Source organism: Eublepharis macularius, chromosome 6, assembly GCF_028583425.1.
Source record: "Eublepharis macularius isolate TG4126 chromosome 6, MPM_Emac_v1.0, whole genome shotgun sequence".
NCBI classification, from domain to species: domain Eukaryota; kingdom Metazoa; phylum Chordata; class Lepidosauria; order Squamata; family Eublepharidae; genus Eublepharis; species Eublepharis macularius.
Window position 1 is genome coordinate 112,613,703 of NC_072795.1, and position 16,087 is coordinate 112,629,789.

At 43.8% G+C, this 16,087-nt stretch overlaps 1 protein-coding gene across 3 annotated transcripts in view; it reads left to right on the forward strand.

Annotated features, from left to right (window-relative positions):
• Positions 1 to 578: 578 nt before the first annotated feature.
• The window catches only part of SLC29A3 (solute carrier family 29 member 3), a 48,497-nt gene continuing 32,988 nt past the window's right edge, over positions 579 to 16,087 (forward strand). The window contains exons 1-2 of one of the 3 annotated variants that reach the window (XM_054984268.1): positions 579 to 664; positions 2,656 to 2,957. In XM_054984268.1, the coding sequence (XP_054840243.1) occupies position 664; positions 2,656 to 2,957 (303 nt within the window). In that variant the 5' untranslated portion in view covers positions 579 to 663. Of the gene's footprint in view, positions 665 to 1,959; positions 2,069 to 2,655; positions 2,958 to 16,087 lie in introns of those variants that run through there. The other 2 variants (XM_054984267.1, XM_054984270.1) reach the window with 2 other exon arrangements.

The window sequence follows — 16,087 nt, forward strand, 5'->3', positions numbered from 1 at the left end:
TAGAAATGATTAACGTCCTTCACAGCAAGGGGTTCAGAAAGACTGCTATAAATCATCTGCACTAGAAAAAGGCAGGAGATTGTTGAGTGAAAAGGCATGCCAATGTGCCTCAGAATGGGCCTTGACTAAACTAACCAGAGAATAGAAAGGGCCCTCAAAACAAGTTTTTAAAATGACTGTGATAGCTGTCCAAAACTGACAGGCCTGGGAAAGAAAACTGTTTTGAGTACATCTCAGATTGTTTTCTAAAATGAAGTTATGAAGCCTCAGGGAGAGCGACGAAATAGGAGCATTCAATTCTCTTCTGCGATCTGTGTTGATAAGGGAGAAGCTTTTCGAGACACTCGGCAAGGGAGAGATTGGCGAGGCCTGCCCAGCCACGGGCGGACGTGCTTGGGCTGCGTTCGTGAAATTCTGGACAGCCCGCGGAGGCTTTTTATGGGCAGCCATCCAAAGTTCAGGAGCCTGGAGAGGCTCACAAACAAACCAGGCAGGCAGGTCGGCCTGGACAGGACCGGCGCGTCGCCGCGCGAAGGACGGGCCCGAGCGGCTCGGAGGGCGGCGCTGCGCTCTCGGGGCGGGGCCGGCGGAGCTTGCTGTGGGCAAGGGCCCGGCTGTGCGCCCTGCCTTTGAGTTGATGAGGAGGCGAGGGAGGCCGGGGACAGTAAGTGGCTTCTTCCGCAGGGCTCGCTTCCGCCTACCAGCAGATACCTTGGGGGGCCCGCCGGTGGTCCGCACGGGGCCCGGCTCTTTGTTTTGCGCAGCTCTCTTGGTTCCGGCTTCCTTCCGCCCCTTCTCTCTTTCTCGCCCTGTTAGATTATGCGGCCCCGTCAGTCCCAGTGCCTGTCTTTAAAGCCAGGGCTCGGCCTCAGAGGGCTCCCCGCCGTGCCACAGAGAAACCGCTCCCAGCCCAGATGGCTGTGGGGCGTTTGGGGCCTCTTTCAGACTTCAGCATCGCTCCAGTCCTGCCTCATTTTCAGGATGCTCATGCCTCGGGTCTGTAGGAGAAGCTTCGCCTCGGAAATTCTTGCCTTCTCGTGTCCCTTTTTATTGCGCACTTTAACTGAGGAAAGTTCAGCTGCCTTCTGAATTGAGGCTCTTTGCAACCGAAGCTAGGTTTGTACTGAGGGAGAGTCTTTCTGTGAGTCCTGATGAAAAGAAGACACTGGACTTCTGACTTGTGAGAAACCTAACATAAAAGCTTTCAGTGGGCTAACCAATAGCTCAGAAAGATGTGCAAGCTTTTAAGTTATATACAGCAGCCTTGCAGGAAAGATTAAAGTGGGAAGTCATTCTTGCCTTCTCTTTAAATCAAATGTCAGCATAAAGTATTGTCCTCCCCGCCCCCTCTTTTTGGAGCACTTCCCACTTTAATCTGTCCTGAAGAACTGCTCTGTATAACTTAAATGCTTGCACATTTTTCTGAGTATTAGGTAGCCCATTGAAAGCTATAATCTCACTGTGGGTTGGCAGGTGTGTGCTGCTCTCTCCACCACCTCACCCTCCCCAAGACAACAAGCTAACTGCTTGGGCTGCGCAGATGAGACACAGAATCTTTCTTTGCCTTGTCCATAATGAACTGTTGTGCTAGGTGCTCAAACCTGGAAGAAATAATGCATACAAGCAGCTTAAAAACATACTTGCATGGATAGGTTAGCTTTTTAATTTGGAGGTCTCTAATATGGGATGTAATAGTTACCTCATCCTTCCTTGCAATCTTTGTTTATATATTAAGTCATTTTTCATTTGAATTCTTCAGTAAAAACCAACAACAGCATACAGTGAAAACAATAGTAAACTCAGTACTCTAAAATTCTTCCAATAAAATTATGTAAATATTTTGATTTTTTTAAAAGTCTGTTTAATAATATCTGTTTTGCAGACCCTTCTGAAAATGTTCACAGGGTTTATGAGGATGCTCTAGTTAACATTTCTGTTCCAGAACACAGAAGAAATTACTTTGAATATCGGACTCTCTCTTCTTTAATACAAGTTTTCAAGAAGTACTTGTAATTATTGCTTGGAATGATAACCTGTTTGGTTACAAGTTGAATGGTAATCATAAGAAGTATGTATATAGCATATTATACATATACATAATATTATAGCATATTTCCACTGATTTTAATCATCTTTACAGTGTCCCTATAAGGTAGGACAGTGTTGTTATTCCCATACTGTGGATGGGAATAATAATACTGTGGATGAGAATAAAATACTGTGGCTGGGAATTTAAAAAAGTTGCCTTAGGCCTCCTGCGACAGAAGTGAGATTTAAATGAAAAAAACTTCTGTCTCCCAGCTCTCTCATTACTGTCTTAGCTGCAAAATTCCCCTGAATCCCTATTTGTGCAATAATTCCATAGTAGTAGCCGTTTTAGTCTGTTGAGGCAAAAATAAACAGGAGTCTTATGGTCCTTTAAAGACTTAACAGGATTTTATTCAAATTTTGTTGATCAGACCGCAGAAATCTTAGACTGGCATAAAACCTCGTTAGTCTTAAAGGTACTGTTAGTCTCCATTCTCTGCTGGGGTTATGATGGTGTCTCCAGAGTTGTTCAGTAACAACACGTTTGTAAAAATGCATTGTAAGTATTGCAATTACATGTTCTGTAGCCTGTAAGTTTCATGTATGTCTTTGAATTTTTCCCAAAAGTGGATGTTGATTTGGAAGATGATGAAAATGACTACCATGAGAGTGTTAATTCCTTGTATAAGCCAGCAAACACCACAGTCCAAGAAGAGGATCCTCTCTTGGAGGACCCAGTGCAAAACCGACCTGCTTTGAACAAGCCTAAAGACTACTTAAACGGCACCTATATTATTTTCTTCATTCTGGGAACCGGCTCGCTTTTGCCTTTGAACTTCATCATAACCGCGAAGCATTACTGGATGTATAAGCTTCAGAACTGCTCAGAAGATCTCTCTCCGGCTGAGCAGGAACCCTCGGATATCCGTGTAAGTGTGACAAGTTCATGTTTTAACATCACTGTGTGAATAACACTTCTCTTGCCCTGAATTTAATATGTGGATCCGCAGTTTATTATAATTAGAGAGGAACATGAGCTAATCTTACCATGCAGCGTTGATGCTGAGTGTTCAATATTTACCAAATAGCAGCAGCAACACCAGCAGTTATGGATGACATTACAGTCTCACTCTAGTCCTGTTTATTTTTTCCTCACTCCTGTTTTTCAAAAGTAGTCATGTTTTGCCAGGATTTTTTCTGCCTTATGTTCTCAGCTTAAAAGCTGGGGTGCTCATTTTGCATGCCATGGAAATACCACTGAAAACTTCTATAATGTTTGGAAGTACTTAGCAGTATGGAGCACAACCTTTGGATGTGAATCTCCCCATTGGGCAAGATTGAACACGCACGGACACACACACACAAAGCTACTTTATAATGAGTCAGAACATTGTTCAATCAAGGTCAGTATTTACTCCAGGATTCCCCAACATGGTGCCTGTGAGCACCATGGCGCCTACCAGTTCTTCCCCTTGTGCCAGCCAAACTTTTCAGAAAGTGGGCATGGCCTTTGTAAGGCAGGGCCTGTTATTGGCTGCTCTCATTCAAATGGAAGGTTTTTCCCTGAGTGCAATAGTGGCAGCCACTGAAGGGTCAGAGGACTAGTTTCCATTCCCCCTTCAGGTTTTCTTTCTTTTTATTTCCCCTTCTCTTTCTCCCTTCCTATCCCCGGCTTCCCTTCTTTTCTTTTTATTCCCCTTCTATGGTTATTTTGCAAAGTGAGGAGGGAGGTATTGTGTTGGGCTCTGCGTTCTGTGTCAACCATTTTGGAGTGGCACTCATCACTCCCTCTCAAAATGCCAAAGGTACCCTGCAGTGTCAAGAGGGTTAGGGGCCCCTGGTCTACTCTGACTGGCTGCAGCTCTCCTGAGTCTTTCACAACACTTCCTATTTGACCCTTTTAACTAGAGATGCTGGGGGTTGAAGCTGGGACCGTCTGCATGCAAAAACCAGGACTCCTCTCCAAGGAGGGCAGCTTTTTGTTCTGTGAAAGTTACACCTTTTATTTTTTCAAGCACATTGCAAAAAGCAAAATTTTTGTCATCCTTCCTTTTCTTTTTCACTTACGAAAGACCTTATAGGAGAGGGTCTTGCATGTGTCAATAAAGCATACTTATAGTCCTCTGTAGCCAGACAACTCGGGCAGTCACAAAGTTTATCTGAACTTAGTGGAAGCAGGCAGGAAATACACCATGTATCTTGTTGCTCAAGAATCCTAAAAATATAATGCTAGCATTTAGAAATCTAAAATAAAAAAATTCAGACAAATGTCAAGATGCTATCTGCTAGACGTTTTTTGGTCCCATGCCATGTTTGGGAATCCTAATTTGTTCAGGTATGAAGGAATACAAGTCACTTGTATGAAATAAGGAAGGGTCTAGACAGAAGACATACAGGCTTTGCTGTATGATAGCAAAAAGCATCGTTTTTGAAGTTGCATTCTGCCTGCTTTTAATGCTATTAGTGCCATAGATATATGGAGAATTCTGTTGCCACACATGTAACAAGACAGCTCCCCAACTGTTTTATTGTACCTGCTATTTAAATCCACAGCAGTGTCAAACAAGAGCTCCACACAAATCACAACATTGTATTGTGTCATGTTTATGAAAGGTACACAATTCATAGTTGTTACAGATCCTGTGCTGAGCTCAGAACCTACAACTAAGGGGTCACATTAGAAAAATGATGTGACAGATCATGCACCTGAGCAGATCAGGAGGGGGAGGGCAGAACAGGTTACATCAGTGCTTAGTTCTCATGGCCTTCTTGCATGCCCACCTTGGGGTCAGGTAGCAATTTTCCATAGGCCAGTTTGGCTAGGGACCCTGATGCCATCTTCTGGGCATGGAGCAGCGGTCACTGAGGGTGTGATGGGGAGGTAGTTGTGATTTTCCTGCATTATGCAGGGGGTTGGACTAGATGACCCTAGCAATCCCTTCCAACCCTATGATTCTGTGGTTCTATGAAATGTAGACATTTTCGTTCAGGTACAAAGCCTTGAGGAGGAGCTTAACAATAGGCTGCCACAGCCAGAAGTAGCAGCATGACATGAGCAAGAGAGGGGTGGAGGTTGCTGTGGCCTGTGAGAGGAGGGAATAGTTTGAACTTCGGAATTGTCAGGCGGATTTCTGGGTTTAGTGCTGAACAGTACTTCCAGCTTCTGTAAAATAACCTCTACACGTTTCCTGAAATGAATTCCCCTTTCCTTTCAAAGGATAACTAACACAAAGGAGGAGTAAGCTCACTATCTGTGTTTGAGGGCCTTGTGTTATGTATCCAGTATAATCTTCAAAGGCAAACAGGTTGCCTTGCCTCTGTTTTCTTCCTCCCACCCTCTTTCCTCTCAGAATTTTGTATTTCTAGCAGTTTGCCACTGGACTGGTTCCTGCAGAATGGTTGCTACAGCTGTCTAGGAAAACCAATTTTCGCAAGTGCTATCAAACTCTAACAGAGGCTTACCTGCCCAGCTATCAGATTGCAAAGCTCTATAGGGAGGATTAATACAAAGTTCAGACAGGGTACACTGTAGACTGAACAATGATGACTTGCTACTGGAACACCATATCCAGAAAAGGACAGGGGAGGGGGGAACTCTGCCTCAAGAAGGGGACCCAAGAGGACGGAGGAGTTAAACCAAGGGTCTTACGTTGCAGAAGTAAAGAAGTGTTCTTTTTGTCTGCTTTCCGATTTAAGATTTTGCTTGAAAGTATTAGCTGTTGGTAGATGGGTGAAGTGGAATTTCTGTATTAGAGATCAGTGTGAGGGAGGAGAGCAACAGATAGTTAGTTGATATACTATCCCAAGTGTATACAGAGAGAACGGTCAACTCAGAGCATATTGTTCAGTGCAAAAGACACTTGTCTATTGTTCTAAGAATTGGTTCTGATTCTCAGTGTTACTCTTCTGACAGTTTGGTGTAGCCAGTTTGGAGCCAGTTTGGTATAGTGGTTAAGAGCACAGGACTCTAATCTGGAGAGCCGGGTTTGATTCCCCACTCCTCTGCTTGAAGCCAGCTGGGTGACCTTGGGCTAGTCACAGCTCTCTGGAGCTCTCTCAGCCCCACCCACCTCACAGGGTGTTTTGTTGTGGGGATAATAATGACATACTTTGTAAACCGCTCTGAGTGGGCATTAAGTTGTCCTGAAGGGCGGTATATAAATCGAATGTTGTTATTATTAATGTTATTATTCTTGGCTCTGCTGACCACTAAATCACTTGGATCCAGCGTACATGAGAATTGGTTTCCTCACCTGTGTCCCATCACTGCTGTGAAAGTAGAAGACAACTTGATGTGTGTGCATAGTGAGTGTGTTAATGAAAGACTGGTGCTTGCATCTGCATTTATGGGATGTACATGGATGGAATTGGACAAGTAGCCTGTGAATTGGAGAGAACATCTTACCCAGGAGAGTTTCTCCCCTCGCCTGTCTGCCTGCCTGCATTTCCACTCAAATAGGATTCCCAAGGTGGCAAACATAAGACACTGAATCATTTAACACATAATGTATATATAAATACAATAAAAAGCATATAGACAAACAAATACACACACAATCAGGGAGGAGGGTCAGTAAGAATTTACTGGGGGTATGCCAAACAGAAAAACAGTCTTCACCCACTGGCAGAAGACAATGACAGAGGGGGATAGAGGAATCTCCCTGGGGAGGGAGTTCCAAGGTATGGATGCCATGACCGATAAGAATCTTACCCAGGTTGCCACCTCAGATGGTAGGGGTGCTCAAAGCTAGGTTTCCAAAGAGGACCATAGTGGACGAGTAGGTTCATATGGGAGAAGGCATGCCTTCAGATGTACTGATCCTAAACCATATTGGGCATTACAGGTCGGTACCAGCACCTTGAATTGTGCTCAGAAGCAAATTGGGAGCCAATGTTGATGGAACAAGAATGGAGTGATATGGTCCGTGTGACCCACTACCGTTATCAATTTAGCTACCCTTGAAGATGAGGAACAGATTTTACTGTGATTCACCTTATGGTGACACCTTCAAATAGCCCACCTGTCTTGTAACAGTTGCAGAATTGTTGTGGATAACACGGTCAATTGAATGGTGCCTTGAATAATATAAAGTATTCTGGGGGGGTTGCTCTCAAAACAGACAGACAGCTGGACATCAGCACCTTCACTCTCAGTTCCCCAGTGCTTGTGACTCACAGGCATTGGGAAGATCAGAGTATACACAGGCGGCTGTCATTGGTATATTAAGGTCAGTATTGTCTACGCTGACTAGCACTGGCTATTTGAAGTCTCAGGTCGAGTTCTTGCACTTCACCTACTCCTGGTCTTTCGGCTGGAGAGGTCAGAGATTGGACCTGTGACCTTCTGTTGGCACAGCAGACACTCTAAACCTGAGCCACAGCCCCTCCCTAAGTAGCCCAAGCCCGTTACTGCTCTATATTTTGCTGGAAGTAGAATCCTGGCCCTCCCCAATGTTGCTGTCATGCAAGAGAACTGAGGGAAGGGTGCATTCTTGTCACATTTCATTCTGGGTTTGGAAGAAATGTGAGTCTTGCTGCTTCTGCCTTCTTCAGAAACTGGCACAAAACAAGAGAGCAGCCTGTTCCCTCCACCAGATTCTCTGCCTGTTCAGGAGAAGCACCAGTGGCACCCTAAATTAATTGCTGGCTCTTAGCATTAAGTCAGCATTTATGGATCTCGGTGTGTGCCTTCTTTTGGGCTTTTGGCCACCCTTTTATGCCTTCGATGAGGCATGTAAGCAAAAGGTGGTTGTGACAGTGGAACTTTACAGATGCCAGTTACAGACCTGCTTTTTCAGAGTTGCACCTGTTTGGAATTCTGCAAGCTGTCTGTGATACTTTATGGCTTTTTTCAAAGCACTGGCAGGTGTGAACTGGCTGCCTGCTGCAGCAGTGAGCCTCTGGTGTTGGCAGGCGAGATTAGAAAGTTGTCATGTCTCGATTCATGGACAAGGCTTTCTGATGCAAACACAGCAGCGGAGAAAGCCTGCTCTGTGTCCAGCCTCTCATTTTCTTCTTATTTCCTTGGGGTTTTCCCCCTTCTTCCTCTGGATTTTTAATTTCTCTGTAAAGGGATTGATAACATCTGTGGGTGAGCATAAACATGTCTGTCATGATGGGCAACTACAAAATTTATTTTAGATTTCTCCCCCTTTTGAATACAGGGCTGGATGCGAATGCTATTTGAAGTGTAGTTTCTGAAATTTTAGCATGGGTAAAATTAACATACTTGATTTGCAACTCCACTGAAAATCCTCACTTTCTCTAGACAGCCTAATGCTTTCGTAACCAACTTGCATATTCAGAGAGAGAGAGAGAGAGAGTGGATTGCAGAAACCTACTCCATTTGATTTTCTGATTGCCCTGCTCAAAGCTGAGATACAGGAGTCAAGGCCGTGTACTAAAGATGTTATTCCAGCAAACGCTGGGGGTGAACTGAGGCAAAGGGGTGGAGATACAGCCCCCTCCCCAGGACCAGCCTGCCAGTATTTAAAGGTGCTGCACCTGGTTATGGTGGTGAGTATTGTGATGGGGCTGAGGTGGTTCAGGGTTTTGAGAGGCCTGAGGGGTCGGTTGGGCCCAGACCTCTGGTTCAGCAGCAGGCTCTGGGTTGGAGGGCTCAGAGTCCGAATGAGAAGGCAGGGCTGTCTCCCACGGTGAGTTGGTCAGTGCAGAGTCTTGATAGAGGCATCTCAACTGCCTCCTTTGGAGTGGTGTTAGCTGCCCAGTTGCCCCCTCCTCTGAGTCTTCAGCCTCTTCACTTGACAAGCAAGTGTCGTCTGCTGGTCCATGACACTGATGTGTTGAACGAACTGGAACTCTGCTCGCATGGTTCTGAGAGCTAGAAAAGCTCACCGTGGGATTGGAACCATGAGACTCAAATCATGCTTTGTTTGTGTTGAGCACTTTGTTATGTTTGGAGATAGTTCAAAACAGTTGAATAAGCAATAGCAATAACAGCAGCAACAAAACTGGAACCAAAAACTCAATAATAAAACTGTTGTCAAAGAGCCCAATAAATATGAACAGCAGGGTGTGAGTCCAGTGGCCCCTTAGACTATAAGACCAATAAGATTTTCAGAGTGTAAACTTTGGAGAGTCAGAGCTCCCTTCTTCAGGCACCTTACCATCTTGTTTGTCTCTAAGGTGCCACTGGACTCAAACCCTGCTGTTCTGCTGCAGACTAATATGGCTATCCACCTAAAACTATAAATATGAAATATTCAAAATACTTTAAAGGGATTCATTCAGATGTCACGTCAAGGTGACATAAGAATGTATGCTAAGAGGCTTGTGGCTCCACATCTCTTCTTCCTCTTCCCTTTGTACATGGAGCATAATGAAGCATTCCTAGTTGCCCATGGGCAACTGGCTGCAGTTGCCCATGATGTATGAAGTCAGGCTTATTACTTCACCATAGTTACTATCCCCCTGCACTGCCGCAATTCTAAAACAGGGTTTAACCCAGGCTTAGCTCTCTCTCTAAACCAGGATTCTAACTCTAGTTAAAGTATATCGTGGTGTGTAGGTGTAAGTGCATGCTATCAAGTTGCAGCTGACTTATGGCGACCCTGTAGGGCTTTCAGGGCAAGTGATGTTCAGTGGCTTGCCATTGCCTGCCACTACGCAGCAGCCTTGGACTTCTTTAGTGGTCTCCCATCCAAATACCGATCAGGCTGAACTCGCTTAGCTTCCGATATATGAGATCAGGCTACCTGGACCATCCAGATCAGGGCATATCATGGGTAACCAGAGCTAATTTAAAACAAGATTTCATCATGGTGGCGTGGGGGGCGGTACACAATCTGAGTTTGTGCACATTCAGGTTTAATGTTGGTTTGATGTGGTGCCTGACTGCAACTATATATAAATAAGGAACCTTTATTACTGGCGTTTCAGGAGGAACCCTGACTTCTTGGCTTCTTACTCATGTTTTCTCATTATCTGCTATACCAGTTTAACATGTTATATCAAAAGTAGGAGTTGCTTCCATTTCTGCAAGCCTTGCATATGACGTAACAACTGCATTGGCCCTTAGTGGTGGAGAGTGCCATCAAGTCATAGTTGACTCATGGCGACTCCTGGTGGGGGTTTTCATGGCAAGAGACTAACAGGTGGTTTGCCATCGTCTGCCTCTGCAACTGTGGTCTTCTTTGGAGGTCTCCCATCCAATTACTAACCAAGGCTGACCCTGCTTAGCTTCTGAGATCTTATGAGATCAGGCTTGCCTGGGCTATCCAGGTAAGAACAAACTGGATTAAAGAAAATTGCTTACTTGTAAACCTCATGTAAACAATTCGGTACCATCATAAGAGATACAAGTAGTGATATTTCTAGATGGGTAATCAGCAATTATTTCCTGTTTTTTTCTGATGGGAATGCCTGTAGCTGTTTACCATTAGCTTAAATGCTTGTTGGAAATTGATCTGTCGGCTACATAAATGCTCTTGCTTTAGTAATTCAGTGCCAGAAAATCCCGTATCTTGGTTCATTTCCGTGACAAGAAAAGCGCCTTTTGCACTGTACAAAGTGCATCCCAGTAACATTGACTGGAGACTAACTATGGTAAGACTGCTTGTATGGAGAGGAGAAAATGACCTGAGTGCTCTATCACTATTAGTGCTCCAATGTGTATGTTGCACCAGCTCATTCAAATAAGTAACACTGTTTATCCTCTCTGATCACTCCATCAATCTCTGTATGATATAGTAGCAACTTGGGGATATTTGTCTTTCATCTTGAAGAGTCCCAAAGCACCATACAAATTTAACAAACTGATGTGGGAGTATATGCAGGGATTAATGTACTGAGCCATCAAATATAACTGCTCAGGTGATAGAGTTACATTTTAGGTGAGAAGCATTTGGTCACTAACGGACTGTCTCTGATGCCTTTGGGGGAAGACTTGACACTGGAAGGTTTCATACTGTGTGTTAAACTTCATTTTTGGAGCCTCTTTCTTCATGCAGTTTTAAGGCCAGAGCTATATATTCTGCAGCTATATATTCTGCAAAGCAGCACTGAAAGGGGTGATTTACCGGGGTGGGTGGATGTGTAGCAGGTGCTTAACATTTCCCTTTCCTCCAACGTCTTCTTCCCTTGTCACACAAGCTAGGGTTCCAAACAGGTTTTTGCATCAGTAACTTAACAGCTGTCTCTTTGCGATGCATGTTAGAATGTTATGTTATAGCAAAACGTAAACTGAGATGATATTCCTCTTAATCATTTGCTGTGTAGGGATAAAACTGTTTAAATGTCCCTCAGTTCAGGGTGACCACTCATTTTCAGAAGATGCCTCAAAAACAAACCTGCCCTTTATTTATTTATTTGCTTATTTATTTATAGTTCTTCTTTTCTACTGGGACTGAGAGGCAGATCACACAGGGTGAATCAGTACAGTCAATTTCAAAGACATTTCAATAAACAATGTAATAGGGTATATACATGCAAATTTGCAAAGATTTAAAAACAGCAGGAATACAATGTGTTGAAACAGAGCATAAACAATTCCAAGACTGACATATTAAACAACATGGGAACTTCCCAGTAGGATCACACTTACAGCAATAGTAGTAAAATCTGTGGTCCCTCCGTCTCCCTTTACTGATGTATCTCTCTTCCTTACAGTACAGCCCTCCTATCTATGTAAAAAAGTACGCTTGAATAATTCAGTTTTGCTTTGTTTGTGGAAATTCCTACTTGTCCCTCCCATTTCTTATGGGGAAGTATCTTGATGTTCAGAGAATATAACAGCTACTCTTGGCAGGGGTGGGTGAACAGGTTAACTGGTTGCAAAAGATCATCTGGGACAGAGTAAGAAAAGTGTGGATTTAATCTTGTAAATATACTTTTAAAAGTTGTGTGTCCTCTCCTTTTTAAAGTAACCTGCCGACATGTGTTGCTCATCAGCTTTAAAAAAAAATCAGCTTTTTCTCTGTTTAACAGTTTTGTTACCTGGTCATCTACTGCCCAATCCTAGGCATGTCTACTCAGAAGTAAGTTCCATTGTGTTCATTGGGGCTTATTTCTGAGTAAGCATGCATAGTACTGCAACCCTAAAGTGCTTCTTATCATAGACTGTATACTTTGCATTGCTTTAAAAAAAAGCCATCTCTGTAGTGGAGAATGATTGCAGCTCAAATGCTTGAGAGCATTCTTCAGAACTCTGCTGACCATCTCCATACTAAAATATGCCCCAGGCCCATACCTCCTTGATAATGAAACAGGATGTCATATGATCGAGGTTGTCCTTATTTACTTATCTGCAGTAACAGAAGGACTTTATGTTTCCATGAATCTCACTATTGCTGTCAGTAGCAATGCTTCATTTTCTGCCTTTGTCATGCGGTTGAAACTGTGGTTACTTAAAACTGAATTTTAGATTTATTCTGTAAAACCATAGAATGTATTAAATTTGGGTGAATGTTTTTCAGTAGGAAAAGGGAGATTTTGACAGCTCAAACCCAGCCAGCCATCATCTCTCTGCCCGATGTTATAATGCAAGAAGAGCAGTAGAAAAGAGCAAGAGTCCAGTAGCACCTATAAGACTAACAAAATTTGTGGTAGGGTATGAGCTTTTGTGAGCCACAGCTCACTTCTTCAGAAGAGCCGTGTTGAGCAGACATCTAGAAGGTGGGGCTATTCCAAGTGCGTTGACCAGGTGGTGTCCTGAACATTCTCTGGTGTGGGCCAGCTGGAGATGTATGTGAGCTCTTTTGTAGTCTTAAGTTCTTTGCAAACAAGTTACTGTGGGTAGCTGAGAATTCACCAAGATGGCCTTGTAGACCAGTCTGAAATAGATTCTCCTGTGCCATCAGCACAGCCCTGCTGGACTGTGCTTCACAGATGTGATGGTGGTGAGAAAGTATTTGTCACAGTCACTGCCATAAAGGAGCTCTAATCTGAGTTGGGTTAAGACATCACTTAGGTTTACCTTTGGCTGCATTCTAGCTGTTGTCCCAGTGGTTTCATTTCCACTAGTTCCTTAGAATACTGAGGTGACAATCAGGCTCTGCTCAGCAGCAGTGGGCATGTGGGAATGATCGTATGTGCCACCACTTTCTGGATGGTAATCAGAACTTCAGCAGGAGAGCCAGTTACGCCAGAAGGAAAATCCCCGAGGACCTTCTAGAATCCATCACGTTCCAGGATGGACCTTGAACACATCACTTTTACTGAGTGAGGCCACTGGTCATTCAGAACGAGTGCTGTCAGCTTTGGTTGGCACCAGCTCTCCAGGTCTTTCACGTCACTTATACCTGATCCTTTTAATTTGAGATGCTGTGCATTGAATCCAGTACCTTCTCCATGCAAAGCAGATGCTCTACCACCTTTGAAACACCTTTCATTCACCAGTATCTCTCCTCAAAAAGTCCACCCTGCCCCATGCCTCCATCACCGAGTTCACACTATTTCAGCAGATGTGCATTCGGGAACACATGACTCCCTTTAGTATGAATTGTCTTCCAGACACATATTGTGGCCTTTGGAGCCTTTGATAAATTTGTGGCCTGCATGGAGCCACAGTATTTTTTTCAGTGTATTAATGCAATTTCCTTTGACGACTGTAGAACATCTGAGTTGAGCCCCCTTGAGCCATTTTCTGGAGAGACATAACTTTTCTAAATAATAAAAATATCAGAAACCTGTGAAATCTGGTTTACTTTCCTGTAATCACTGTTTATTTATTTTGAGAAGGAAAGTGCTGTTGCGCTCTCTGTTATGTCAGGGAAGCATTCCCTCAAATCCATGTGGTGTTGAAAACATTATTATGAGGAGGTCTTAACCTGGCTGTTAATGAGAGACGTAGAATGAGTAGCAATGAGTAGCAGCCCAGCATATATAAGTTGAGACATACATAAGTGCCATCCTAAGCAAAGTTACAAGTCTGTGGATTCTCTCTGTTGAGAGTTGCACTGTTAGAGAGGCAGTGCAATGCCAAGTGCACTCAGATCATTTCCTGGGTGACCTTGGGTTAATCACTGCTTTTATAGGGGTGGAGGGGTAGAATTGGGGTGGGGAGAACCCTGTACAGTGCCCTGAGGACTTTGGCGAAAAAACCTGGTGCAGTTTGTACTTCTAGCAGGGATGTCTCTGGCAGTCAGTTGGAATACTCAGTGAAGAAAGCAATTTTTTTCCAGGTCTGTGAGGGAAGGGAATGTTGCCAGTTTGGCTAGTATTAAAACATCACCTGATTGGAAGGCAGTCCTGGCAGATAGCGAAGCTAAGGGACCAGTATCCCAGAAGCAACAAGTAAGGGTTTCGAGATTAGGAAATGGATGGAGAAAGTGCACCATGAAGGAATCTGAGTGGGATAGGCCTAGGGAGGCTTTAGCTACTGACTGCTTGGTGGCCAACAGCCTAAAAAGCCAGAAAGAGATCAGAAATGGATGCCAGAGACATGAAGGTGAAGAAAGACTGAGACAAGGAGAAAGTAGTTCTGAGGCAAAATGGCACAGCGGTTTGTATATTGATAGCAGGAAGTGTTGGGAATCAAGGGGGCATTGCAGCACTCCGCGTAGAGTCTAGACCCTGACAAGGGAGTTCTACCAGTTGCAATTTCTACTATGAATATAGCATTGTGAGTTGACAAGTCTAAAATGCAAAGAGAACAGTGGATGGTAATTGAGGGGGGAGCTGAATTTCAAATATTTGAACTAAGCATCCAATTCTTTGGCTTCAGGCATCTGGTCTTATGATGTTAAGATGCTGCATCAAGTGGTTGCAGGAAGACTTGGGCACTTAAAGGCTCTCTAGATTTGGAGATGTCAAATTGAGCTTGGAAAATACAAAAAAAGAAAAAATTGGACAGCAATTCTAAGACTGTTTACTTGGAAGCAAGTCGCACTTAAATTGGCTGAACTTACTTCTCAGTAAGCATGGTTAGGGTCAGGCTATTAATCTCTGTTCTTACCAATGTAGAAACAATATTTTAGATTTTAGTACCAACTTTTTAAAAGCCAATTGCCTTCTCACCTATGGCAGATCAGAATTTCCTCTAGGCTAACCAGGCAGGGAGACCTTACGGAAGCTCTTTCTCTTTTTCGTTTAGAGCTATGAACAACTAGTTATAACTTGTATAAGGAAGAGGGCTTGTAATTCTTGTGAACTTATTTGCAAAGTTAATAGGCACAAAGCATTTACTCTTCTCTTGCCCCCAGACCCTTAAGAGACTACTACTTGGGCAAAACAATCTGGGGAAGGTAGCTAAACCAGGTTGTTCGTTTTTGTAATGCCCCCCAAATGACTTGTTTGTGAGTTTGACTGGTTTGTATGTGGGAGGCTTTGGTTGTTTAATGCCAAAGGAAATAAGCAGTCTCATGGAGCTGCAGTGTTCTTGCTGAATTACATGTGGGGACCCTTTTCCCTCAGGTTTACATAATCCAGCCAGGCTGCAAGATGTTCCAATTTAAACAAGGACATTGAGGGTGGGGGGGTGGGGGGGGCAGCATGAGCTAAGAAAATCACTAAGTTTTATTGCTTATGGAAAGTGCCGGCTTGCTAGCCCTGAAAAATTAAATGCTTTATCCACTGAACATGGACAGCAGCGTCAGCAGCCGCACAACCCCTTCCTCTCTTCTTCTGCCCTCTGACATTTTGAGGGAGCTGCATTCGTTGACGCGGAGCCAGCTCAGTCAGTCAGAAAGCAGCCCGCTGGCTCCACATAACACGCTCACGATGTACAGCAATGCCAGGAGCACCAGCTGTGCATGAATTTGCCCAGTGGTGATTTCTGTGATCTCGGCAGGACCCTGATCACAGGAATCATCACAGATTCAACCTTTGTAGTGATGGGTCACAATATCCAAGGCTGTGGGGACTGAACCGTGTCACTCAAGTGACAAAATTCATGGAATGTAATAATGGCTGCAGCATCTAAAAACACAGCTTTCCCCCTTTTTCCCCTGCGAAGAACCTTATGGCTGAAATGTGTATGGGAATCACCTAATTAAAATCACAAAGGCAGAAAAAATAAAGGATTACAGTGTGTTGTGGGATTTCTTTTCCTCTATACTTCCTTGAGCTAAGTCTACACAATGTGGAATAAATTGCAGTAAAT